At 29.4% G+C, this 26,024-nt stretch overlaps 3 protein-coding genes and 1 long non-coding RNA gene across 5 annotated transcripts; 3 read left to right on the forward strand and 1 right to left on the reverse strand.

Annotated features, from left to right (window-relative positions):
• The first annotated feature begins 1,275 nt into the window (after positions 1-1,275).
• LOC141527576 (protein lethal(2)essential for life) lies at positions 1,276-2,570 on the forward strand. Its single transcript, XM_074243145.1, has 2 exons — positions 1,276-1,401; positions 1,470-2,570. Exon 2 carries the CDS (start codon positions 1,700-1,702, stop codon positions 2,306-2,308), a length of 609 nt encoding a protein of 202 aa, XP_074099246.1. The 5' UTR covers positions 1,276-1,401; positions 1,470-1,699; the 3' UTR covers positions 2,309-2,570.
• A 293-nt stretch (positions 2,571-2,863) lies between these two features.
• On the reverse strand, positions 2,864-22,666 carry LOC141527575 (uncharacterized). Its single transcript, XM_074243144.1, has 12 exons — positions 22,413-22,666; positions 22,023-22,102; positions 20,690-20,761; positions 10,026-10,295; positions 9,140-9,494; positions 6,191-9,055; positions 5,902-6,005; positions 5,581-5,680; positions 3,974-4,055; positions 3,677-3,860; positions 3,395-3,490; positions 2,864-3,328 (listed from the first exon to the last, which is right to left on the reverse strand). The coding sequence occupies exons 1-12, from the start codon at positions 22,513-22,515 to the stop codon at positions 3,176-3,178; spliced, it is 4,464 nt and encodes a 1,487-aa protein (XP_074099245.1). The 5' UTR covers positions 22,516-22,666; the 3' UTR covers positions 2,864-3,175.
• On the forward strand, positions 11,838-13,960 carry LOC141527579 (uncharacterized). Of its 2 annotated transcripts, XR_012479220.1 has the most exons (5): positions 11,838-12,243; positions 12,342-12,625; positions 13,032-13,237; positions 13,306-13,514; positions 13,704-13,960. It is a non-coding gene; the product is annotated as an uncharacterized LOC141527579 (long non-coding RNA). The 2 variants fall into 2 exon arrangements; XR_012479219.1 differs by having other exon boundaries at positions 11,838-12,625.
• A 705-nt stretch (positions 22,667-23,371) lies between the features above and the next one.
• Eif3b (eukaryotic translation initiation factor 3 subunit B) lies at positions 23,372-25,908 on the forward strand. Its single transcript, XM_074243006.1, has 3 exons — positions 23,372-23,562; positions 23,721-23,916; positions 24,068-25,908. Exons 1-3 carry the CDS (start codon positions 23,421-23,423, stop codon positions 25,842-25,844), a joined length of 2,115 nt encoding a protein of 704 aa, XP_074099107.1. The 5' UTR covers positions 23,372-23,420; the 3' UTR covers positions 25,845-25,908.
• The last annotated feature ends 116 nt before the right edge of the window (positions 25,909-26,024 follow it).

The raw sequence follows: 26,024 nt of genomic DNA on the forward strand, positions 1-26,024 counted from the left end.
CCCTAATCTTGTCAGTAACCGACTTCCAATGAACATTCGAGAGCTCTCAGGTTTCATAAACAGAAAAAATTATTCGCAATCAATATAAAATTTTTTAGTCGAAATTCACCTAAAATAATATAAATAATAAGAATAAAAAGTTTATAAAAGTTTACGTATAATTTACTGTTTCTTAGCAACAGATCATAATATATTATTACATTTATTATGTTATATATTGCTGTGGATTAAAAAAAAAAAAAAACAGTTCCGTTGCCAAAATTAAATTTTACCTCTCACTCTTGCTTTCAGCTGATTTCACTTGCACTTTCATTCTATTCCCCAACGATACAACCAGTTAGCTCATCCTCGACCAATCTCGAGCGTTCGAGGCTCGTAACTCGTAAACAAAGGAAATAGCAGTCGTCTATCGCACTCCCTCCTCCGTAACCTAGAAACGCATAGACCTTTCTGGTATTTTCTTTCGTCTTCTGGTCTGGATCCAGACGGGCGTACACTTCACCTTGGCAACAAATATGTATAGATATTTGTAATATTTGTAAATATGTATAGATCAATAACGGCCAAAATAATTCACTAAAAAAAAAATATTTACACAATTTATCATGCTGTGAAAATAAAATATTAGTCATTTTACTTACTGCGAGAATTATTTTGGTACTATTAATAGGAATCAAAACAATGATAAATCTGTGATGTAATAGATAATTATTAAAAAAAAAAAAAAAAAAAAAAAATAATAATAATAATACATACCTCCATAAAGTTGTTTTGTTTATTTGTTTTTATTTTTATTTATCTTGAAAGAGTTTATTAAAATTGTCAGGTTTTTAGTTGCTCCAATTACATAAAAATGAAGACACTGAATTTAACTGACATTAAAATTTTTTTTAGTAAATGATTTGTTATAAAATAAAAAAAATTGACAGTTGTCAGCTAACTTCAGTGTGATTGAAATTTATGGTATTAAAATTTCACTTAATAAATTAATTATAGTGAAAAATTCATTAAAAAAATTAAATTTATATTTTTTATTCACTTTTTATAAATAAAAAAAATTCTGAAGATTATCAAATGTCTTTTAATTTCAATATTATAAAAAAAATTCTAAAAAATTATTGACAACAATTTTTTTTTTAATTTTCAAATATTTGCCAACTTCAGTATCCTAAAAATCAGCTGATAGCTATATTCACACTTGTCAAGCTAATTAAAATAACAAATAAAACATACCTCAATTATAAAACTGTCTAAACTTACTTCCAAAATAAAACATATTTACTCTGAACTGTCGCGAAAGTTCTCGAGCGAAAAGTCAATGAACTGTCAACTGACGCCGGCTTCTGGATGCATCGGTGGTAGAAAAAATAATAAAACGTTTAAAAATCTGAAGTTATTCACGTAAGTACATTAAAAATAACAAAAAAAAATCTAGTAATTAAACAAAAGAATAATTTTTTAATTTTTAGTGTAAAACTAATAAAGAAGTTCTCGAAAATTCAGTTAAGAACGTTCCCAAAGCTTCTCGCAACAAGGCATGCGCGTATATAAGCGCGGCGTGACTGGTGACCGGCACAGTTGAATTCAAGCAAGCAAACAAATAACTTCTCTCGCTACAAGCGAAAACTCAAAGCGTTTTACGAAAATATATCTCAAGTGTTGATTAATAATTTGTGAGTGAAAAAAAAAATTAACGAAGATGGCTTTAGTACCATTGTTGTTCTCAAACTGGTGGGAAGACCTGGAGGCTCCTCACCGCCTGCTCGACCAGGACTTTGGATTGGGGCTGACTCCAGACCAGCTGATGCCACCCAGCATCGTCGAACGTTACCTGGCACCTCGTGTGGCTGATCGTCGTCGTCATCCTCTGGCCTACTACCGGCCCTGGGCTGAATTGCTCCGCAAAGCTGACTCCGGCTCCTCCACCGTTAAAGCCGACAAGGACAAGTTCCAGGTGATCCTGGACGTCCAGCAGTTCCAGCCCGAGGAGATAAACGTCAAGGTGGTTGACAAGTGCGTCGTCATCGAGGCCAAGCACGAGGAGAAGCAGGACGAGCACGGATTCATCTCCAGGCAGTTTGTGCGCAAGTACATGATCCCGGAGCAGTGTGACATCGAGCAGGTTAAATCCAACTTGTCATCTGATGGAGTACTCACCATCATCGCTCCTAGAAAAGACATTCCGAAGGTCGAAGGCGAAAGACAGATCAAGATCGAGCACACTGGCAAGCCGGCCATCCGCGAGTCCTGCGAAAAAGACGCCTGCGCCAAGGAATGCAAGAAGGACGACAAGAAGGGAAAAAAATAAATTTTCAGTATTTATAAAATAGAATTTTTTTTTTTTTTTTTTTTTTTTTTTTTTTTTGTGTATTTATACTTTTGTAAGAGATTACTGACTGACTCATGTGTCACATGATTATCTTTAATGTCATTAGAATTTAACTTCATGATCTAGTTCATTAAATTTAATTGTTTGGACTTTTTAAGCCATTTATTATTTAAGATCAAATAATGGTTAATTTTATGTAAGATTTAAGTTAAGAAATAAATATATAAAAGTTAAAAATAAATTGGTTATTTTTATTATTTTTACCCCTTAGTAAATAATTAGATTAAGATTAATTTTAATAATTTTAGGATTAAGGGATTTTAGCAATAAAAAAAAAGTATTAATTCAATAAAATTAATATTTGAAGACTCGATAATGACAGTAAGTATAAAAAATTTTCACACATATTAATTCTATTGATAAATAATAATCTAATATAATTAGTATTTTATTTTTTTTATAAACAAAAAAATAAAATTGATTGATATTGATATTTGAAAAGTTAATTTTATAATAATGAGAAGAAATAATAAATATTAATAAATTGTAATATTTTATTCATAATTAATTAATAGTATACAAATTATTTATTTATATTTATTAAAAAATAGCATCTAATCTCAAATACTTTGAGCGAAGATTAGTGCTACCGGAAATTTCTATAAATTATTAAATAAAAGCAAACACTTATAACTTTCTGGAAGATTAGTACAAGGCCAATCATAATTAAATTTATAAAGCAATTCTAATAAAATTTAAAACCAATTTTCATCACTTTGAAAACAATAATTAATTATTTACAGTCAATTGATAGTAATATTAATAAATGATAGATGATAATTAATATCAACTGTCTTTTAGAACTTCTTTCAATATCGATCCAGTATTTCTGGACGGTATAAAGTCTGGAAAGGATGGAAGCGTCATATTGGATAGCAATAGGCCGCCTGATTGGTTTGAAGATGTTGAATGCTGTCTGCTGTGTCCAGGCCGTATTGGCTGTAAATGAATTGTAATTAAATTATAATAAATTAAATTATATATTTATTTATAATTTTTACTTACTGTGTTTGAAATAGGTAGCGCTGGGACAGAAGACACTGGTTTTGATTCACTCTCCAAAAATCTAACAAATGCTGCTGATAAAGAAGCTTCTTGGTCCTTAAAAAATAAATAAAAAATTTTTTTTAAGTATTTTATTAAAATAAATTATTATATTTAATTTAAAAGACATCTAAAAATTTTTAAAACAATTAAAATATAATTCAAAAAATTTAAGTATAGAATTTAAAAAAAAAAAATTAAAAATACGAATTTTTATAATTATTAAATAAATAAATAATTTACCTTGGTAGCTCCACCGTGTAAAAGTCCAGAGAACCATCCCCCATGCGCATTAGAACTATTAAGTCCAGATTTGTCGCGTTCAGATTCATTAAAATCTAAAACAGTAGCCATTACTTTCAACACCGATGATTTATCAGCATTTGAAGCTGATATAAAACCCAGCAGTAAATTCTTCACAAGATTTCTAGAAAAAAAAAAAAAATTTACAATTAGCAAAAATGATAACGTGTTCCATTAGAGAAATAAAAAATAACAGTTCCAATACCTATATTAATAAAAAATAAATAATTAACTTACTTATCAACCTTCCCTACGCCACTTTCTTTAGCTTCTTGAATTCTCTGCTCCGCAGTATTAACAAGTTCATTCAATTTAGAAACTGCAAATAAATAATAATTAATTAATAAATATAAATAGAAAATAAAAAATAAAAAAGTGTGAAGAAATAATTAAAATTAATAATTATAATTAAAATAAAAAATGAACAGTGATACCTATTGTCGCATAAAAATATGCACTAATTTTTCATCCAAGTTGACGTAAATTGATGAGGACTAAGAAAACATAAATGCAAGTATAACACAAGCACTGGCATTCAATTAATATAACCAGTACCTGATGTAATACTCACATCTATGTTTATATGATCATGCTGCATTCCTCTGGTATCATGCCATTTTATTCAGCTATCATGCTAATTTTCTAATCATTAATATACGTTAAAATAATAATTAATAAATAATAAATTTTATTGCAATTATTAGCTAAGTTTAATATTTTTATTTAAAAAAAAAAATTGCAATAATTGTGTTGAAAAAAAAAAAAAAAAAAAAAAAAAAATTTAATTAATGTGAAGTAATGATAATGATAAATAAATATTTGGTGGTAAAATAAAATAATAAAATTAAATTGAAGGATAATGGTAGCGGGTAGGAAATCCCACAAGGTAATATGAGCAACTGTAATGAACCGACTCACAGTTACCAAATGAGATTACTTACTCTGTCGCTACCAAATAATAAAATATTTTTCTATAATATTTTTTATTTATTAAATATCTATTTATTATAATAAATAATTATTTATTTATTAAATAAATAGAATTATCAATTTTATCAAAATTTAAGTAATTACTTAAAAAAAATAAAAAAATAAAAAAAAAAAAAATTTTATTAAAATTATTTCTGCAAATTTGATTTCTTCTTTTATAAAAAATTTTTTAAAGCAAAAAATTATTTATTTTATAAACTTATAATTAAATTATTTAAAAAATTTATTAATTAAATTAAAAAAAAAAAAAAATGTAATTAAATAAAATTCCCTGAAACCCAAAATAAAATATTTAATGTGAATTATTAATCTTACAGATATTTTTTAATCGCATGATAATGAAATAAAATATATACTGTTCTGTTAAAAATAAAAAAAAAAAATAAGTTGGGTAAAAAAACCAACACCAAAATAAAATGGATATGCGTGAATACGATTTAGTGTGCAAAGGCGATGTTCTAATGCTTAGCCAGATACCAGCAAGAATCCTGAGTTATTCTAATATCCCAGAATTACCAGCTGATATTTGACTAAGACACCAGATTTATGTGCATTTGCTTTATTTTAATTAGTCACAATTATATTTTATATAAACTATTAATTATTACAGCTAATTTAATAATTTAAACTTAAACTACTTACTAATTTAAATATATAAAACTATTAATTAAATTAAAAGAAGAAATAGCGAAAAGCATTAGAGTAGCGTGAAATTTTTAGTACCATGCAATTTAATTATTACTGTAAGATATTAAAAAATTTCTAGTTACCAGTAACAGTAGTTAATACATGCATTCTATTTTTAAATAAATTAAATTAATTAACTAGAAGAATAAAAATATTTATATAAATACCTTCTTCATTAAGTTCCTGTATTCTTTCAGTTTTTTTATCCAATTGTTCACTTAATCGCGAAGCTGCTTGCAAACATTCCTTCGCTTCTGTCAGTTGGTTCTGTTGATAAGTATTAAGTTATTAAAAATCAATGAATAAATATTAATTTTATATGTTTTTTAATTAATTATAAATTTGACATTGAAACAAAGAAACTTATCTTAATATCTATCATCATTCATCTTATTATTTATTTATTTATTTATTATTAAAAAATTGAATTAAGCATAAGTAACTTGTTTTACTAGTAATAATAAATATTAAATAATTAATCAACAAACCTTTAATAATTTAATTTCTTCATTAAGTTCATCTTGTTTTTTAAATGAATCATTCAATTGCTGTCGAATTCGCTCTGTGGCATTTCTTATATCATTTTCTTTATCTGAAATAAAAAATAAATAAATTTTTTAATTCCATTAACTATTAAAAAAATTTTTAATCTTTTTCTTAATAATTAAAAAAAATGATAAATTTTTTACCCAAAAATTACTTTGAATTTTTAATAATTTTTTAATCAAATAAATTTTATTAAAAAAAATTTCATGTTGAAAAAATAAATTGAATTACCTCTTTGAAATTGTTCCAAAACAATTTGTAGATTAGTAAGCGCAGCAGAATGTGACTGAACCTTATCTTCAGCAACGGACAATTTATTCTGAATTTCATCTCTCTGCTGAGCAAGTAGAGTCATTTGCTGTTGAAGAGTCTCAACCTGTTGATTAGCCCTGATATTCGCTGAAGTATAAACAGTAGAACTATTCTTAAGCTGTTCTTCAGTCTGCATCAACTTAGCTTCGACATCCTTCTTGCTCTGCTCAAGAATGAGCATCTCTTCAGTATGATTGTCTTCAATCTCCATCAAGTGTGACCTGAGCCTCTCCAGCTCTTTAGCAGCAGAACTTTCCCTCTGTTGACTATCAGTCAGCTGATTTTGAAGAATCCTGTTGCTGGTCTGTTCCTGAACCAAGGCCGCTTCAAGCGCATTGGACTTCTCATTGAGCATCGCCAGCTGCGCGAGTTTACTCGAGTGCTCAACAATATTACAAATCTCCCCATAGTTAGTCGACTCCTCAAGATTATTGAGCCGCTGACGCACCACTTGAAGTTCGTTCTGCGCCCAGAGCACCTCGGCTTCCTTATCTTTCACCAACTTCTCCAAAGACTCACGTTCCGCCACGGATGTTTGCAGAGCAGCCGCCTGGTCACTAAACAATTGAGTCATGCGCTGAATTTCCGCATGGTACTGCAAACTCTCATTGTGTTTAACTTGAACAAGTTTTATGAGTTCATCGCGCTCGCTCCTCAGAGAAGACAAAATATTTTCATTCTCACAAACTTTTTTCTCAATATCCGACGCCTGCAAAGACTTTATCGCTTCAATCTCTTTATCCTTCTCGTTAACAATTTTCGACAAGTTCTCAATAGTTTCCCTGGCCATGTCCGCACCTTCTTGTGACTTATTAACCACCGACTGTAATTCCCGCTCCTTTAAAGCCAGCTGCTCCCTCAACTCCTTATTTTCTTCCTTCAACGCCTCCAATTCCGCGGCTTTAACCTTCACCAGATCAGAAATTTTTTTCTTGTCTTCAATCAGCTGCTGCTTTTCATTCAACAACGTCACCAGATCTCCCTCAAGCTGATGACACTTGTCAACTTCTTCTTTATTCTTTTCTTCCTCCAGCCTTTTAACCTTTTCTTCAACCTCCAAATATTTCTCCTGATACCCAACCAATTCCTTATTACAAGCCTTTAATTTCAAATATTCCTCCTTCATCTCCTGATATTTCTTCTCACTGATTTTCAATTTCTCCTCAACTTCCTTCATCCTCAAAATTTCTTCTTTCATCGCCTCATACTCAATTTTAGCTTCTTTGAGCTTAATTTCCCATTCCCTCGACATTTCTTCCGACTTTTCTAATCTCCCCTTCAACTCATCGAGCTCAGTCTTGTCAGCCCTGGCTTCGTTCTGCAAAAACAAGTGCTCTTGCTGAAGAGAATCAAGCTCTCTTGACAAAAGCCCGAGTCTCTCCTTAGAATCTTCACTAGCTTCATTCATCCGTTTATAAGCAATCTTGCTCTCCTCAGCCAGTTTTCTGATTTCTTCATTAAGCTTCAGACACTCTTTCTCAGACTGATCAGCCTGGCTCAACGCAGCATCCAATTCTTTCCTCATATTAACCAAATCATACTCCAAGTCGCTCTTCTCCTGATTAGCCCCTTCGAAACTCTCCCTGAGCTCCTTAACCAAGTCGCTGTCTTCACTAATCCCTCCATTATTCTTCATCACCTTAATCTCTAATTCCATCTGCTCTTTTTCCTGCAAAAGAACCAAAATATCCCTTTCAATCTCAACTTTAGCGTCATTAACCACCTTCAATTCGCTCTCCAGCCGCTTGTTGTTCTCCACCGAGTGCTTCAATTCCTTCTTCACATTGTTGATGTCCAACTTGAGCTCCTCAATCAGCTCAATATTTTCATCCAAGCTCTTACATTTCCCCTCGTACATGCTCAGCTGCTCCTGCATCTGTCTCTCCCTAACTTCCATCGCGTCATTCTTGCTCCTGAGCTCGTTGTTATCGTCCAGAGCGGCGTGCAACCTGCGACTGAGGTCCTCCATCATGTTCTCATTATTTTCAACATTTTTTGAAGCTCCCGCGAGCTGCTGCTGGGCTATCACCAACTGCTGCTTGGTATTGCGGACTTCGGCTTCTAAATTCTCCTGATTTCTCAGAGAACCTTCGACATTACTCATCGCAGTGATCAGCTCTGAATTTTTGTGGCTCAGCAATTCAATATCAGCCTCCAGGCGCTTTATCTCCTGGCTCAGGGATTCATTTTCAGCCTCCAGCACCGCGACTCTTTCTTCACTCGCTTCGGGTATAGACGGCAAATTTGACTTTACGTGTTGGATTTCTATTTCTAATGACTCAACATGATGCTGCAATTCATCACATTCCATTTGTAAATTATCTCTCATGTTACTCGTCTGGTGAAGTTGATGTGTGAGCTCTGTCATCTGACGTTCCAGGGTATCTTTTTTCCATGACGCTTCCACATAATGCTTAGCTACCGACTCGAATATTGTTTCATTTTCACAATCTGGTTTTAAATTTAAATTACAGTCTTTTATTATATCTCTGACGCGAGAAATTAATAATTCAATACTGGCTTTAGTTTGATTATCGTCACTCTGAGTTGTTTCGCTGCTAAGCTCTTTTTTTTCTTCATTATTTAATATAGTTTGGATATTTTTATCTTCAGAAAATTTATTTTTCAAAGAAAGTGTTGTTGTTGAATTATTATTCGGGAATTCAGACTCTAATTTATTTAATTTATCTTGACAGGAATTGTAATCGACGTAAAGAGACTCGTAGGCTGCTTGGAGATTTTTGTGTTTCTTCTCTAATTCTTCTTTGATACTCAAAACTTTTTCTGTAATTAATGAATTAAATTAATTAAATTAAATTAAAGAAGAAATTGTAAGAACATTTTTTAAAAATAATAAAGTAAACTTACCGATTGATTGAGAGTGCTGCTGGTCCAATTCCTCAATGCTAGCAGTCAGATTTTTGTTTTCTTCCTGTAATTTAGCTATTTTATCCAGCAAGTCGGTTTCTCGATTATGAACCCCATTGGTGGCGGTATCGTCGTGATAACGCTGGGAATTATTTCGTTTTCTGACGATATTTGTCTTTTCGTCGTCATTGTCTTTGGATTCATTCCCATTGTCAAGCTCCAATGCGTGTAGGGCACAGCGGATCAGGTGTACTTGCTCGTGAGAATCAAGTTTCGATATCGCGGCACGAAAATCATTAACGAACGTTGATTCATCTAACTGCTGTTTCTTCATGTTCCTTTCCGCCTCTCGACCCTGTGTACAGTTATATATAAATAAATATATGCATTCATTCAAATATACAAAAATACATATTTTATACATTGTTTTATTATATATATTATTCAACGTTTGCGTGATAATCGAGGTAAATATATATGTCATTATGCAATATTACACGAGATCTAGTGCCATTTAATTAACTCTTTAGATTGTAATTTTGCATGATTTTATAAGCAATAACATTGTTTAATTTTTACTTTGTATTTTTTTTTTCTAATTAATTTTAATAATTTTGAATAATTAAAATTTTGCTTTATTAAATATTGACTTTTTAAAAGATATAAGCTCATCCCGATGTTACACTCGTCAAGAGCTTTCATTTGAGTACCCACATGCATTTTTGATATATTTTTCATATATACATATATATAATATATATAAATATATAAAATATATGAAAAATCGATGTGGGTATTCAAATGAAAGATCTTGATGAGTGTAACATCGGTATGAGCTTGTATCAAAATATTGTCTTAAAATTTACAATATTAATTAAAAATTTACCTTTTCACCAATTTGTATAATACGATTAACAATATCTTGTTTAGCCCGTAAAATTTCAGCTTTTTGATGTCCATCAGCAACATCATCAAGTTTGTCAATGACTTTATTACGAAATTTTTCAAGTTCTTCCTCTAACTCGCGAATTCTCACGGTGGCCTGAACAATTTGTTCTTGCAGTTCACGTACTTGACTCCGATTACTTTTGACATCTCGATTACTCGCAGGAGGGTCCCAAAAGAATTCTTCGCCTTCATCCGCGCCTGCATCTTGCTGAAAAAAAAAAAAAAAAAAAAAAAAAAAAAAAATCACAAAATAATTAGAAAAAAGAAAAATAAATACATAAAACAAAAATGTGTATTTAATATAAAACGACAATAAAATTACAATTATTGTCATCGTTAACTTTGCATAAGAGTCTCATGTCTGAACAATGCCTATCCGGCAACTTCCAGGGTCATGCAATGGAAGAAAGAAAACATTATGCAATGCAAATAAATTACATATCTCAAGTTTTGGGTCGCGTGAAGAAAACCCAAGTGTGTTATGCTCAAAAGTTTGGAAATAAAAATTATTTTGTGCTCGGTAATAAAGAAATCTTCAAAGCGTGTCAATAGGTGAAGGTTTATAATTTATAATAATATAATTATTTATAAAAACTCGGGCTGTTAAAAGGACAATGCATTATGTATAAAGATTAAGCCCGAGTTTAAGGAATAAAAGTCACTCGATTTAGATACAGAGATACAAATTGATGTGAAGAGGAAGTTCGATCCAAATACCTCTGAGTCATAATAAAAATGCGGATCTTTTTATTTTGTTTCGCCGGGTCAATTTTTTTTTACTTATTTTTCTTTTATATATTCAAGTGGCACTCAACGAAATGCAAATTAATATAACCCAACCGACCAACTGAGGACCAATTCTTATTATCTGTTAAACCATTTCGTATTGATGAATATCAAGATAAAAAAAAAAAACGAGTTAAGATTTATGTTTCTGAATATAAACTGCAGTTTATTATGCAGATTTTAAATAAAATTCTATCGGATCATTGAAAATTTAATCAGTTTTCAAATAAAACAATTATAATTACAAATTATTTGAATTTTAATCTACTAATTATTTTTTAAATGGTTAAAATAGTTCAGAAATTTTTAAGTTAATTACGGTGGTAATTTTAGATCATTTAATTTTTTATTATTATTATGTCTTCTGTCTAAATCGTTAAATATAACCAGCTTTCATCAACGTCATTCGGTTCTACAATATTTCGTTTGCTCAAAAGCGATAAGACGTGAGTATTTTTGAAGATATAATGTATGTTAATTGCTACGGTAATCACCTACTAAAAACTAATAAATCAATTATTTTAAGTAAAGAGAATTAATAATTGATAAATCATTTAATTATCAAGATTCAAAAATTATTTTGTAGTTTTAATTTTATTTATTTCAAAAGTATTTTTTAAATTAAAATTTTATGATGTTTTTAAATAAATAATTAATTGTAAAAAAATTTTTTTTTAATTTTCTATCATTTTTTTTAAATAAAAAAAATTATTGTGACGAAAATTAATAAAAAAATCGATTTTTAATTTTTTTAAATAAATAAATTATTGTAAAAAATTTTTTTTTTTAATTTTACTTATCATTTTTTTTAATAAAAAAATGATTGAAGAAATTTTAAGAAAATTTTTTTAGTATTAATTTATTTGTTGAAAAAATGATGAATTTTTTTTTTTTTTTTTTTTTGAACTATTTTATACTCTTCATTCAAATTTCTTCTGTTGAGCTTAGCTATTGAAGTGTTGGTCCAACCTGGTTAGCTAATGAATATGAAAGAGGGCTTCGTTAGGTCAGGTCAAGGAATAATAGCTCGTTTGACTTGCATACCGTGACAAATAATATAATAATAGTAACATAATATAAAATAGTAATAGTAACAATAAATAACCTGACTGATTGTTCCGACATTCCCTAAATATGAATACCTAACTCATAGAAATTTGTTCCTCAAAATTTATTCTTTTTTTATACAATTCTGGAGTAAATATTATTTTTTTTTGTTATAGGTAAAAAGAGCGCCCGGACAATGGAGAATTTTAAATATTGTAATTCTAATAAAAAACATTCCTATCGCACTTGTGTACTGATGAGCACGGGTAATAAGTCACCGATAGTGAACGTGGGAAAGGAAGTGGCTCTATCGAACTAGCGCGGTAAAAGTCATTTATCTAGTGATAAAAATTGATAATAAGTCGAGCGTAATAATCATAATGTGCATCAGCTTAAAAAATATATTTTTTTTTATTTTCAGATATTCACTTTTTATATTATATATAAATTTAAATTTATCTGACGTTACTGTAATGTATAGAGACTGTAGATAAAAATTATGTAGTCTATAATGAAACAGGTGTTCATCAATAAAAGTAAACGCTTGGATATGATAGATGTTATTTTTTTCTTTTTTTCATTATATCCAAAGCAAGTGCTGGATGTGATAAGGATTAATTATTATTATTAAGGATTATTTTTATTTCCTACCGGAAATGTGAGAAGACATCTTTTATATGAGAAGAAATAAAATATATTGTATGGGTATGTAATTTATTTTTGCACACCTTTCTTGAGTTAATAATTTTTGCAGACAAAGGAGAAAGAGTAAATGTTTTTTTTTTATTTTTTTTTTTAAGGCAATAAGTATTTAAGCTGAATTGGAAAATGTTCTATCTCTTGATATATAATTAAGAAATGACCTTGTATCTTGTGAACCATTGACATTTTTAAAGATATAAGCTCATCCCGGTGTTATATTCATCGAGACCTTTCATTTGAGTACTCACATCAATTTTTCATATATTTATATATGAATATATATTATATATATGTATATATGAAAAATATGTGAAAAATTGATGTGGGTACTCAAATGAAAGCTCTTGATGAGTGTAATATCGGGATGAGTTTATATCTTTAAAAAAGTCAAAATTTTATTTATTTATAGTGACTGTCGTACTATGTCGTACAGTCACATAGTGACTGCGAGGTTGCTAGTTATTATTATTTACCAACTTGAAAATTATTAATAATAAAATAAAAAAATGGACGAAGAAGGAGGTCACGATAACGTCGGACTCCAGATATCAGGAATAACGAGCTTAAGCGTTCCAGCATGATATTGTTCTTGAGTAAATATTAACAGCTGTGCAGGTATTTATGAAATAAAAAATAAAAAAAAAAATAAAAGTGGAGTACTAATTTTTTTTTTCTTTTAACAGAAAAAAATGTAACGGAAATAATTTGAGGAAAAAATGTTATGAAAATTGAACAATTTAAGTTACGTAGAGTGGCATATACATACGTCGCCAGTTTTGCGATAACGAGTAATCGAGACGGTTTTCAATGGTAGAAGACACGCGATATTGTGCCCGCATCGTTATACACCGTCAATACTGACCTCGGAATAAAATAAATATAAATAAAATAGGTAAGTGTAAGTAAGAGAATTGCTAAAATTCACCGCTAATAACTCAATTATCGAAATTTAAACTAGTCACAACAATCTAGTAATGGTTTATGTTTTATGGATTTTAGTTTTGGAACAAATAAAAAATTATTTATGGATGTATATTATGTCTATATAATACTACTAATATAACAATTTTTTTTCTTACAGAGCGTTTTGCTTTACTGAGAAAAAATGTCGTCAGCATTCTGGAAGATAAGCCCAGTGCGTCACCTTTTGAATACTTAAGCTTATATATTTTAAATTACACTGTAAAGTTTTTTAATTATTTTATAGCTTTTTTTTCTTTTTTTCTAAATTAATAAATTTTATAATTTAGTCTTGAACATTATTTATAATTTTTGATAAATTATGGAAGATATTATTTACGGCTTACAATTCTTCAAACCATAAAAATAATTTTTTTTAAGTTTATTAAAAGAGAATCATTTATAAGAAATCCTATTTTTTATTAAAAAAAATTTTTTTAAGTAAAAAATTGAAATTTTCTTTTTCCGTAAAATATATAAAAAAAAATTTCAGGAGATTTATGTGTTAATTTTCCGATTTTTTATAAAAATTTCGGAATTATTTTAAGAAAAAATTTGTATTTCAAATATTTATAATTTCTTCATAAAAAAAAGTCTTGAAAAATAATAAATAAATAAATTTTATAGTTAAAAAAAAAAAATTCAATAAAACTAGGTGAAAAAAAAATTAATCAATCATTATCGTAAAGTTTAGATCTTTGGTACGATATCTAATAAAAAGCTTTCATATCAATAAAAAACAATAAAATATATATTAATGTGTAGGTATATATTGATATTAATAATGTAGAGCGATATTACAGACGGTTTATTGTGGGGTTACTCTGTGTAACACCGTGGAAAGTTGATCGAACATAGGTGAAATAAATGGGCATGCGATAAGCATTGCTCGTTACGTAGAATGTCAAACCTAATCGTGTCCCACAAACTATTCGCACCGTCCTCACCTCCTCACGCATGTATTATACACATAAATATTATCCGCGAATATAACATATATATATATATATATATATATATATATATATATATATATATATATATATATATATATATATATATATATATATATATATATATATATATATATATATATATGCATCGTTTGTGCGAATTACTTGTTGCTACGTTAATTGTGCAAGCGGTATTTTACACTATTGCGCAACAGTTTAACCAAGGACCGATGAAAGTAGTATAAGTATTAGTGTCTGTATTAACTTTTTACAAATGTGTCATATTTACTTTTTTGCATGTTTTTTATTTTATTAATCTTTAAGTTACGCTGTTTCATCTTTGTCTTCATCTTCCCGCCTCCCGTCAATACAAACTCCACCTCGATCTTCATCTTCAAGTTTGTTTAATATTTTTCGTTACCGCAAAAACGAACAGAAAAAATTTACTGGTCGGTTTTAAATAAAAAGTTTTAACTTAAAAAACTGCCATAAAACCCAGGACTTTGCATTCAAATGAAGTTAATTTTTTATGGGTACTATCGATGTGTTTTATGTGCGAAATTGTGTAATTAAATGTTGTTTTATTTTTTTTTTTTATATTAATTTATCAGGATAAAAATACAAATTTATGTCAGCGTTTTACAATAGAATATCATTGTTACATAACCGGAAAAAATTGTATAACAATAATAGATACTGTAAATGGAAAAAATATAATAATAATAATAATAATAACAATCGATTTTTCAAAAGCATTATTATTATAATAATTTTTTATTTCCAAAAAATTTTCAATTGATTTTTAGATTATTATTATTATTATTATTATTATTATTATTATTATTATTATTATTATTATTATTATTATTATTATTATTTTTGAGCTTAAAAATTGATAATAAGAAAAATAAAAAAAAAAATATTAAATAAAATCTAAAATTTAAAAAAATATAAAAAGGGCGTATAAAATAAATCATATATATATAAACTCAATAATAAATTGCAAATTATTTATTATAAGTAATTTTTTTCTAATTTATCGTCTTTTTTAAAAGGACTCCAAGTTTCTCGGTTGTTCAAACATCTTAAGTTTACTCGAGAAAGTCGAGGACGACATCGGCTTGACATATGCCGATATACACATTGAGTTCGAAGTACAAGGATCAATTTAATTAGATTTTCCAACTATTTATGTATAAATATAAATATACATATGTATAAAAATAATAATAATAATAAATATAAATATAAAATGTAATGATCAAGGTATAATGCAAATGATGCCTAAATGGGTCAATTTGCTGCAATATTTGATCCAATAATTGTCGCAGGTGCTCGTTATAAATATTTAGAAAAAAAAATTAGAGATTATTAGTGTCCTCGATGCAAATTATCGTGTGTATTTTAATCGTTGATTAAGATAAGAACAACCGATGCATTTATCACAAACCGGCGTCTTTTGTGTGATAAAAATCCAATTTCGCAATTTAAAATTACGACTAAAAAATGAAGACAAAAAACATGTTTAAAAATTTTCTTCTTAAAAAAGAGTTCTTTGGTTGACTTTGAAACTTGCATTGTATTAATTTATGACAGTTGTTAAAATATAAAACCCAGCTAATAAGTCATAATGTTCGGAACTCTCACCAAAGCATACAATTACAAGGAGGGCCTTAAATTTCGAGCTTATTGTCGTTAAAATAATAAACTTCTCAGTAGTAATTTAAATTCTGGATTTTTACGTGTAACGGAAACATGACGTACAGCAAATATGTCACCGGAATTTCTTTTTTTATGTTTATTAATTAAAAAAAAAACGTCTAACAATCGGAACTATTGGTGCTATCATGTGATAGCTTACAATTCAAGGTATTTTAAACGTCACAAATCAGTTTTATTTACGTGTATGTAACAGTGATGCAGACCGCTAAAGAATAGTGTACATATTGTCACGATGATGTGTTTGTTTCCGTTTCTGTATAATATCCAATCGTCAATTCTTTTTTCGCAAGTCATTAAAATACAGATCCTCTGTCTTTTTAATAAAACTATTATATTATTCAATAATAATAGCAATAAAAATAATAATAAACAATATTGCGCGGGTATTATTTCAAAATGAAGCTACTGGTGTGCTAGAAAATTGATAAACTTCCTTTTAATAATTATTTCCAATAACATAATCATCATAATTCATATCCGATACAACTATTGTTTAAATAACTTTCATTTCCGCACTATTGTTGTCAAAAATGAAAAAACTCAATTTCAATTGAGCAATATGATCATAATTTATATTTATATGTTAAAAATTCATCAAAAAGAAGAAATAAAACAATTACCTGATTTTGGAGTTGACGCAAATAAATTCACTATTCGCACGTGAAGTTAAAATAATTCTCATAAAATTGATAAAAAAATTTCAATGTACAATTAATAATTTTTTTTTAGGAAGAAATAAGTTTACTAAGGAGGCAAAGACTTAAAGACACGTGCTGCACCGCCTAAGCGATGAACGCGACTGCTCCAAGAGTTTGCCCGCAGGCAGTTGGGCACATAATACCGCACCATATTCCATTACCATTACTAATACCACACACTTGGAGTTTGGTTGGTCTAGTGTAAGGTGATGGACGCGTGCCCCACGACTGCTCACCACGTACTCCATACACGATATTAACTATTCGTAATGTAATATATTGAGGATACCATTATCTTCGTACGCTACCATCACTAATCTTTCTATACACGTATTTTTGTAGGTGTGTGTGTATTCAAATGGTTAGCTTAGCTGCGGTAGGCTTGCTATCAAGTATGGAGAAACCCAAAAGAAGAAATTTAGAGTGGAGGTAAAAAAAGGAGGAGCTTAGGAAAAAATTTCAACTCAATGGATAAAAAATATACCTGTTAGATATATTTATTTAAGAAATGGTTTTTTTTTTATCATTAAAGTTTTGGGTTTGGAGAAGAAAATATTTTTTTTTTGAATGTTTGCAAATGATTTTAAGCAAGAAAAAATTTTTAAAGAAAAAGAATTATTTCTTCTTTTAAATATTTTTAATTTTTAAAAATAAATATTGGTTTTATTTTTAATTATTTATTTAATTAAAAATATTAATGATTGTTTTTAAATTTAATTCATTTCTTCTTTAATTATTAGGATTTTTTGTAACTAAAAGAAAATGAATGAATGAATGAAACAATAAGTAAAAAAAATAAAAAGAGTTATTCATACTTGAAACATTTCGACACTCTCGAACAAATTTACTATCAAAGTTAATAAGAATTGAGGAAGTAGGAGGAAAAATAACGCAATAATTCTCTGATAGTAAATATCTTCAAGGTGGGTCGATTATTATCACAACAGTGTTATAAAATTTCAAAGATTAATGATTATTATAAAAAAAACTTGGGTGGTTTAATCCAATAATAGTGCCATTGAAAAATTAGAGAATTGTTTAATGTAAATATTTAATAGATAAAAATTGGCCTTTGTTTCTCGTCTAATAGAGCAATTAATGAAAATATATTATAGTATAAACGTAAATAAATATTTACTATAAAAGTTTATCAAATTAAAAGGTAATTAATAATCCAAGAAAGAATACGGTATTGAGTTTCATGAATAATGCAAGTGAGCATCCACTAAATTTTTTTTATAACTGTTGATCCTTGTTTAATTTGTACAAGTCAAAAGCATTAAAAGCCGGACAATTTTATCAGCCCTCATATTAAAAATTCTGCGGGCACAGGTGATGAGAATAACTCACTCACACGGTTAATTATTTTTTATTTTAATTCTAAATAAATAATGAACGTTGCTTTTTATTTGGGCGACAGTTTACTTTTTAAATAGTTTCATAATAGTAAATATTTTAATAGAAGTTAATATTTATTAATAATATTTTAAATTTACTCAATTTATTCATTTTTAAATGTATGATAAAATTATTCTTATTATTTCCGATTAAAATTTTTAAAATAAATAATAATAAAATTTTGAAATTATGTTTTGGCACATTTATGATAAAAAATGTCGTGAAAGAAAAAAATAAAAAATTTGAATAGCTTTTTTGCCTTTTATTAAAGTTGGAAAAAAAAATTTGCTTTCACGTTTTTTGGATAAAATTTATCTTTTTTTGATGTTTTTAATATATTTAAAAAAAAAAAAAAAAAAAAAAAAAAAAAAAAAAAAAAAAAAAAATAAAAATATATTAAAAATTAAGTCAAAGTTTAAAAAAAAAAAATTTAACATGGCCTATCATGGATGGACCCACTTGTAAGTAATTACCTATTTTTTAATTTTGAAAAAAATTTTTTTTAATAATTTTTAAAATGTAACGCATAAATAATTGCAAAAGTGTATCAACTAAAGACAATAATTATAGGTGCAACTAAAAACAACATCGTAAAAGTTAATTATTTAAAAACGATAACAAAAATACATACATATATAAGTATATAAATTGTATGACACACATTTTTAATGACTCATCGATAATTTAGTGTAGACTTGTATGTCCATTGTCCTTCGTACCGTTATTAATATTATTATATTGATAAAATAAAAATTATTGCTAGCAGAACATTTCAACTGACCTGTCAAGAGTCGATAGGACGACCAATTATATGGAGATATGAATATACTCGTGAACTAAATAATGTTAGTTACACAACCTTCTAAGTAAGTTAACTAAAAAAGAAGAAATACTGGTAGCTAAGATGCGTAATTTCTGTTTTTTAGGTAATTTTCATTGATAGAATTAATTTCATTGAGTTTATTAATTTCTTCATCCCTCAATGAGTTAATGCACCAACAAGTTTTAATTTGTTTTTTTGTTAATAACAATATCGGAAGAATTTATTAGCTCAATTGTTATAAGGGTTCAACTCGGTAGGGATCAAAACGATCATTTACGACGTATAAATTAATTGATATATCTTCTCATGTCATACGATTCGTCGATTTAGTTTTCGTTATTGCCGCAGGAGTTCTCGTAAAAATAATAGCAGAGAGAACATTTAAATGGAGATTTAATTTGTTGATAGATTACCGATGGTTATCATACTGCAGTAATTTATTATAGTACTTCTTCCTGATGCCCTAGATTTCTAGGAATCGATTTATATTTTATGAAGAAATTATTTTTTTTAAATTTAACTTTCAACAATTTTTTCACTTAAATTAAATGAATTTTTTTATCAAACTAACTGAAGCTAAAAAAAATTTATTTAGAGAAGAAATAATTATAATTAGTAAATATATCAATGAAAAATACTAGGATTTATATTTTATGAAGAAATAATTTAAAAAAAATTCATTTAATTTAAAAGAAAAAATTTTAATGACTAACTGAAGATTAAAAAAATTTTTTCAAAAGAAGAAATAGCTAAAATCAATAAATATATCAATGAAGAATATATTATTAAATCTATAAGGCATTAAAAATTAAAATAATATGCAAAGTATCCATAAAACCAAAAGATTTACGAGTATTATTAATACCTAAGCGTTGCAGATGTGAATCGAGTCAAGGGTTAAATGTCTATTTGGATAAAATTTCTGACATGGATAGACAGGAAACGGAAGAGACATTACTACAGAACAGCCTGATGCTTTCTGTTGACCTTTTTGAATAGATCGGGAGACATCGATGGCATTGGACATATATGTTGACCAATCCTTTGTTGATCGTAGATACGATAAAAAAATCTCATATAAAATGAAATAAAATATTCTTCTAATAAATTTTAAAAACGATGATCTTCTTTTATAGCTACAAATCATCAAGCATTAACTGTTGTTGTTTGTTTAACTTCCCACAGATTGTGTGTAATTACAAGTGATTATATAATTGGTTACGCATATGCAGAGGACATTAGAACTGGAAAAATATACAAGCTACAGAAAGAAGAAATCCATAATATTACATTACTATGGAGAGACTAAAAAGCGACCAACCTCAAAGTCGGTTTGTTGAATTTAAACACAATGTAGGGATCTATCCCTAGAATTTGTATGTATAATTAATAGTATTTGTTGTACAATAAAACTCAAATTTTCGAACAAGATAAAGAACTTCAAAGTAAATATATAATATTACATAATATAATATCTATCTATTAACTCTAATTTGTAAAAGGAAATTCTTACCTCGCGGCCGCGGACATTTGATTCCACCACTGCGTTCTGCAACTCGCAATTCTGCCGGCGAAGAACTGAAATCTGGAAGAAAAATAAAAATTTTAAACCTGGAAATTTATTTTATGATGTTTGTATGTTTAAGTGAAAAACAAATTAAGAAAAAGGCTGAAAAACATAAATATAAAATATAAAAGGCTGGCATAATAAAAAATTTTAGTTTAAAGGAAGTCCGGTGGTTTACTATATAACTCAGGAGGGAAGAACGTACGATGCGTCGTCTCTATTTACTTTAGTTATCTCTAGTTTGTATTGTGATAAAACGCAACTACTTCACCAGGTATTTTCGTTCGCTTTTATATATTATATCTTCAACACATTTCTTGTCTCTGTTATAGATCAGACGGCTACAACTAAACCCAAGCTTTTGAGTGTTTCATTGAGTTCAGGAGCGAACAGAGAATTATCGTTTCCCTAGGTTACTTTTTAAATTATACATTATATTATATTATATATATATATTTAATATTAAATAGATTTTTTATTTTTACTGGATGTATACTTGATATAAGAATAAAACTCAGCACAATCAAGTAGTCGGATTACGTTAGTGAGACAGTTGAGTAAGCGTAAATCCTGATTATTTTATTACACTGAATAATTATTATCTTATATGTAGATATTTTTATATCAGAGAAATTTAAAAATAGAAATTTATAATGAAGTTTAATTTTGCAAATAGAATTTTTTTTTTTTTTTATTTTGTAGAAAATTAAATTTCTTCTCGGTATAAATTGATGTTTAGAAATTTTTTTTAAATGAAATAATTTTTTGAAAAATAAAATTTAAAGAAGAAATAAAAAAATTATATCAAGCCTGTCTTCAGACACAAAAGAAATGACTCGGTTTATATAAATTGAATATAATATTTCACAACAGATAAGTGATAATGATGAAAGGATTAATGTATAAAATGATAAAGATATGTTTGATTTACACTCAGTCACGATTATTAAGGGATATGCAACATCTGTTAGGATATTTTCCAGTTGAGCAACCTTCGTTATCGATATTAAATTTATCAGAGCATATGTCCAAGGGACATGCGATACTTTTTATTATGTTAAAAATCAGGATACCGATATTTTAAAATAAACTTATTTGTTCAGCCTTTTTACTCCATTTTTTTAACTATAAAATATGATTGATGTGACTTTTATATATATGTTTCTTCATTATTGCAGGGGATAAATTTTTTAAATATTTTTCTTCTCAAGCTGTAATCTCAAAAATCTGTACTTAAAAATTAATTAATAAATTAACTAGTTAAAATTTTAAAAGTTACCTCAGCATCCCTTGAATTTAACAAATCTTGTAATTGAACACATTTAATATTAGCTTCTTCCAGCAATTTTGTTTGTTCATCTGCAAAATATAAGTGATATTTAACAATTTTTTATTTTTTAATTAATAAAAAAATATTTTTAAAAAATTGCACTTAGAATTTTTGAAATTTTTTACATGTCAACTTTTTTTTTTTTTTTTTTTTTTTTTTCAATAAATAAAATAACAATTTCCATGAAACTTAATCACAAAATTAAAATTCCCGCTGCACCATATGATTGATCAATCGGTACAGCAGAGCATTATTTTGACAGAACGTAGGAGGGATAAGAAAATATAAACAAATAAAATAATTTGATTAAATAAAAATTTAATTAAACAATCAACATACCAGAATCGCTGACGACGCTTTCAGAAAGGACTTCCTTGGTAAAACTAGTAATCTGTCCTTTTAAATTAGATAAGCTAGAAAGTCCATCACCGAACCACGCCATTTTACACGTCGACACTTATTGTCCTGCTTATTGACAATTATCCTTCTTATTTCCACAGCTGTTTAAGGCAACAATATTCACGGTAAATAAACTTTTCACGATTTAAAATAATATATTGTTACTTAAAAAAGTATAAATTGACTCTACAAGATTTACACGTCATACTATACATCACACATATACATATCACAACACCATGTGATAAACTGTAGCGTAAAAAACCACTTTATTAAAAACCGGAATTTATTTTATCATGAGTAAGTACTGTCACTATTTCACTATTGTTATATATTATTTACTTTTAACCGATAAAATCAAAATGATGAAAATTAATTTAGCCGACATATAATTTTTTTTAGAATTGTTTTGATTAATAAAATTTTTATAACAAATCAATTACAATTAAAAATATTTACTTGTCATTTTTATTAATTTGTACATGTGGAATTTTTTAATTGAATTTTTTTATCCTCTAAATTACAATATATGAAAGTTTTGAAGTTAGTTAAAGGTCGAAACTCGGAAAAATCGAGCCACGATTTATTATTGGTTGAAATTTTGACGCGCGCATAGCGCGCCATTTAAATTTCTAATAATATTTTAATTATTATAAAATTTTAAAATAATTTTTAATGTTAAAGTTTCACATATAAAAATTAATAAAAGTTACACGTAAAAATTTTTAGAAGCATTTTTTTACTGTAATTGATTTATTAAAAAAATTTTTTAAATTAACAGCTGACAGCTAACTTCAGTATTATTAAAATGTCAAAGTATACTGAGATGAATGTGCTGCCACTCGACGGAAATTTCCGTCACTCTAAATAAATAAAAGAGGTTAGAAAAGTTTTTTAATTCCTGATCAACCTTAGTGAGATCGGATCTCTCGCTGTGGGTCGTGCAAAATGGCGAAGAAGACCGTTGCTGACAAGGACAAGAATAATCAGAACGATGACCCAGCTGAGAATAACGAAAACCGGATGAACGAAGACGAGGAGCCGAATTTTAGTGACCCCGAGGATTACGTTGATGACATCGCTGATGAAGGTAAAAACTAGTTATTAATTATTTTTTCAATGCATGACTCCGTACATTCCAACATTCTTTACGCTAAATATACTTATTTATAAATTTGTCTTATTTATATCGCAGTTGAATTTATATTTGGGTTAATGTATACTCACTCTATTTGTAATTTTGAGCAGATCTACTGTCGGATGTGCTAGCGCTAAAACCGTCGGAGACTGACGGCGTTGAGTCGGTTATTGTCGTCGACGGCACGCCCCAAGTTGAGCCTGAGCGTCTGGAAAAATTTAACACTCTTATTAACAAAGTTTTTGGAAAGTTTGGGACTATTGTTAATCGATTTTATCCCAAGAATGATAATGGAATTACTAAAGGGTAAATTAAGTACATTGAATGTCAAAATTTTCATTATATTCTTTTAATAATGAAAATTAAATTAGTCGAAATTCCAAAAAATTTTAGATGCCGGCTAACTTAATTTTCATGAATTTTAGTAGCATTTTTTAATACTATATTTATTATCTAGGTACATTTTCTTGGAGTACAACAGCCCGTTGCACGCAGCAGCAGCTGTGAAAGCAACCAACAACTACAAAATCGACAAGCAGCATACTTTCAAAGTAAACTTATTTACTGATTTCAAAAAATACGAACAAATTCCGGATAACTGGGAGCCTCCGACCCCGCAGCCGTACAGCGCAGCTCTCGACTTGCACTACTATCTACTAGAGCCTGACGCTTATGACCAGTTCGCAGTTCTTTGCGGCAACGGAGCCGGAGTTTCAGTGCAAATTTGGCTGAACTCAGCTCCAGACCCAACATTAATAGAAGAGCGTGCTCGCTGGACGGAAACTTACTTCAAATGGTCGCCATTGGGAACTTACCTGTCAACCTTCCACAAGCCAGGAGTCGCTCTATGGGGAGGTCCCAAGTTCGAGCAACAGGCAAGATTCAGCCAGAGCGGAGTCGAGTGTATCGACTACTCTCCTTGCGAGCGATACCTAGTGTCTTACACCCCACGAATGGACGGTGGTCCTGACCAAAAGCGTCTCGTAATTTGGGACATCCTTACTGGTCATGAAAAGCGTTCATTTTTCCCCGATGGGTCCTCAGTGTGGCCGATTTTCCGCTGGTCTCACGATGACAAGTATCTAGCCTGCATGGGCGAAGATATCTTGAGTGTCTACGAGACTCCCTCATTCGGGCTTTTGGACAAGAAGAGTATCAAGACTCCAGGAATCCGGGACTTCAGCTGGTCCCCGACTGACAACGTTCTCGCTTATTGGGTTCCGGAGGACAAGGATGTCCCAGCTCGGGTGACTCTCTTGGAGATTCCCAGCCGCAATGAGATAAGAAACAAAAATCTATTCAACGTCGCGGACTGCAAGATCTTCTGGCAAAAATCTGGAGACTATTTGTGTGTCAAAGTCGACCGGTTTGCCAAGAAAAAGGAAAAAACTGAGCAAAAATACACGGGAATGTCGTACAACTTTGAGATCTTCCACATGCGGGAGAAGCAAATTCCTGTGGACAGTGTCGAGATGAAGGAGCCGATCCACGCTTTCGCTTGGGAACCAGTTGGTAGCAAATTTGCGATTATTCACGGAGAAATTCCCAGCGTCAATGTCAGCTTCTACGAAGTCAGCTACGGACACCAGCCGGCTTTGCTGAAGAAATTAGAGAAGAAAGCATGCAACCACTTGTTCTGGTCACCTGCTGGGCAGTTCATTGTCTTGGCCGGGTTAACTACTATGGCTGGCGCTTTGGAGTTCATTGACACCAATGATTTCACTATCATGAACTCGACAGATCACTACCAAACTTCGGACGTCGAGTGGGACCCCACTGGGCGGTTCGTTGTCACAGCTGTGTCCAACTGGAAAACCAACGTCGACAACGGCTACTGGATTTGGACCTTCCAGGGGCGTATTTTGAAGCGCGTCAATCTGAATGCGTTTAACCAACTGCTCTGGCGGCCTCGTCCGCCGACTCTATTGACTCCTGAGCAGATCAAGGAGATCAAGAAGAACTTGAAGAAATACTCGGCTCAGTTCGAGAGCAAGGACAGAATGCGGCTGACCAAAGCTTCCAAGGAGCAGATTGAGAAACGCTGCGCTTTGATGAAGGCGTTTAATGAGTATCGCGAGAAGAGGATTGACGAGTGGAACAGCCAGAAGAAACGCCGCATGGAGTTGAGATATAATATTGACACTGATAATTTGGATTCAGATACCAAAAATGTTGAAGAAGAAGTTGTGGAATTTTTTGTCAAGGAGGAAATTATACCTATTGACGACAAGTAAACAATCATCGGGATTTTTTGTCTGTACCCACGGTTTACGGTTTTTATACCCTCTCGGTGGGTATTCTATTGGGGAAAGAGAGTTAGGATGCGCTGTAACAAAATAATGGTTTCAATTTGGCGAATTTTGATGATTTTGATTAACCACTCTGCTGTGGTGCTAGGTGTACTTTATGGTAAT

This window comes from Cotesia typhae, unplaced genomic scaffold (assembly GCF_013202065.1).
Source record: "Cotesia typhae breed Kobodo isofemale line unplaced genomic scaffold, CoteBio_Ctyphae contig_4, whole genome shotgun sequence".
Taxonomy (NCBI): Eukaryota; Metazoa; Arthropoda; class Insecta; order Hymenoptera; family Braconidae; genus Cotesia; species Cotesia typhae.

What these genes read in the sequence shown, in the direction of transcription:
- LOC141527576 (XM_074243145.1), top strand. Translation starts at nt 1,700, where the DNA reads ATGGCTTTAGTACCATTGTTGTTCTCAAACTGGTGGGAAGACCTGGAG.
- LOC141527575 (XM_074243144.1), bottom strand. Translation starts at nt 22,515, where the DNA reads ATGGCGTGGTTCGGTGATGGACTTTCTAGCTTATCTAATTTAAAAGGA. An exon ending in TTATACAAATTGGTGAAAAG is followed by an intron (nt 9,495 to 10,025) that starts GTAAATTTTTAA and finishes AACTGTACACAG; the next exon opens with GGTCGAGAGGCGGAAAGGAA. An exon ending in GCAGCACTCTCAATCAATCG is followed by an intron (nt 9,056 to 9,139) that starts GTAAGTTTACTT and finishes CATTAATTACAG; the next exon opens with AAAAAGTTTTGAGTATCAAA.
- Eif3b (XM_074243006.1), top strand. Translation starts at nt 23,421, where the DNA reads ATGGCGAAGAAGACCGTTGCTGACAAGGACAAGAATAATCAGAACGAT. An exon ending in TGATGACATCGCTGATGAAG is followed by an intron (nt 23,563 to 23,720) that starts GTAAAAACTAGT and finishes AATTTTGAGCAG; the next exon opens with ATCTACTGTCGGATGTGCTA. An exon ending in GATAATGGAATTACTAAAGG is followed by an intron (nt 23,917 to 24,067) that starts GTAAATTAAGTA and finishes TTTATTATCTAG; the next exon opens with GTACATTTTCTTGGAGTACA.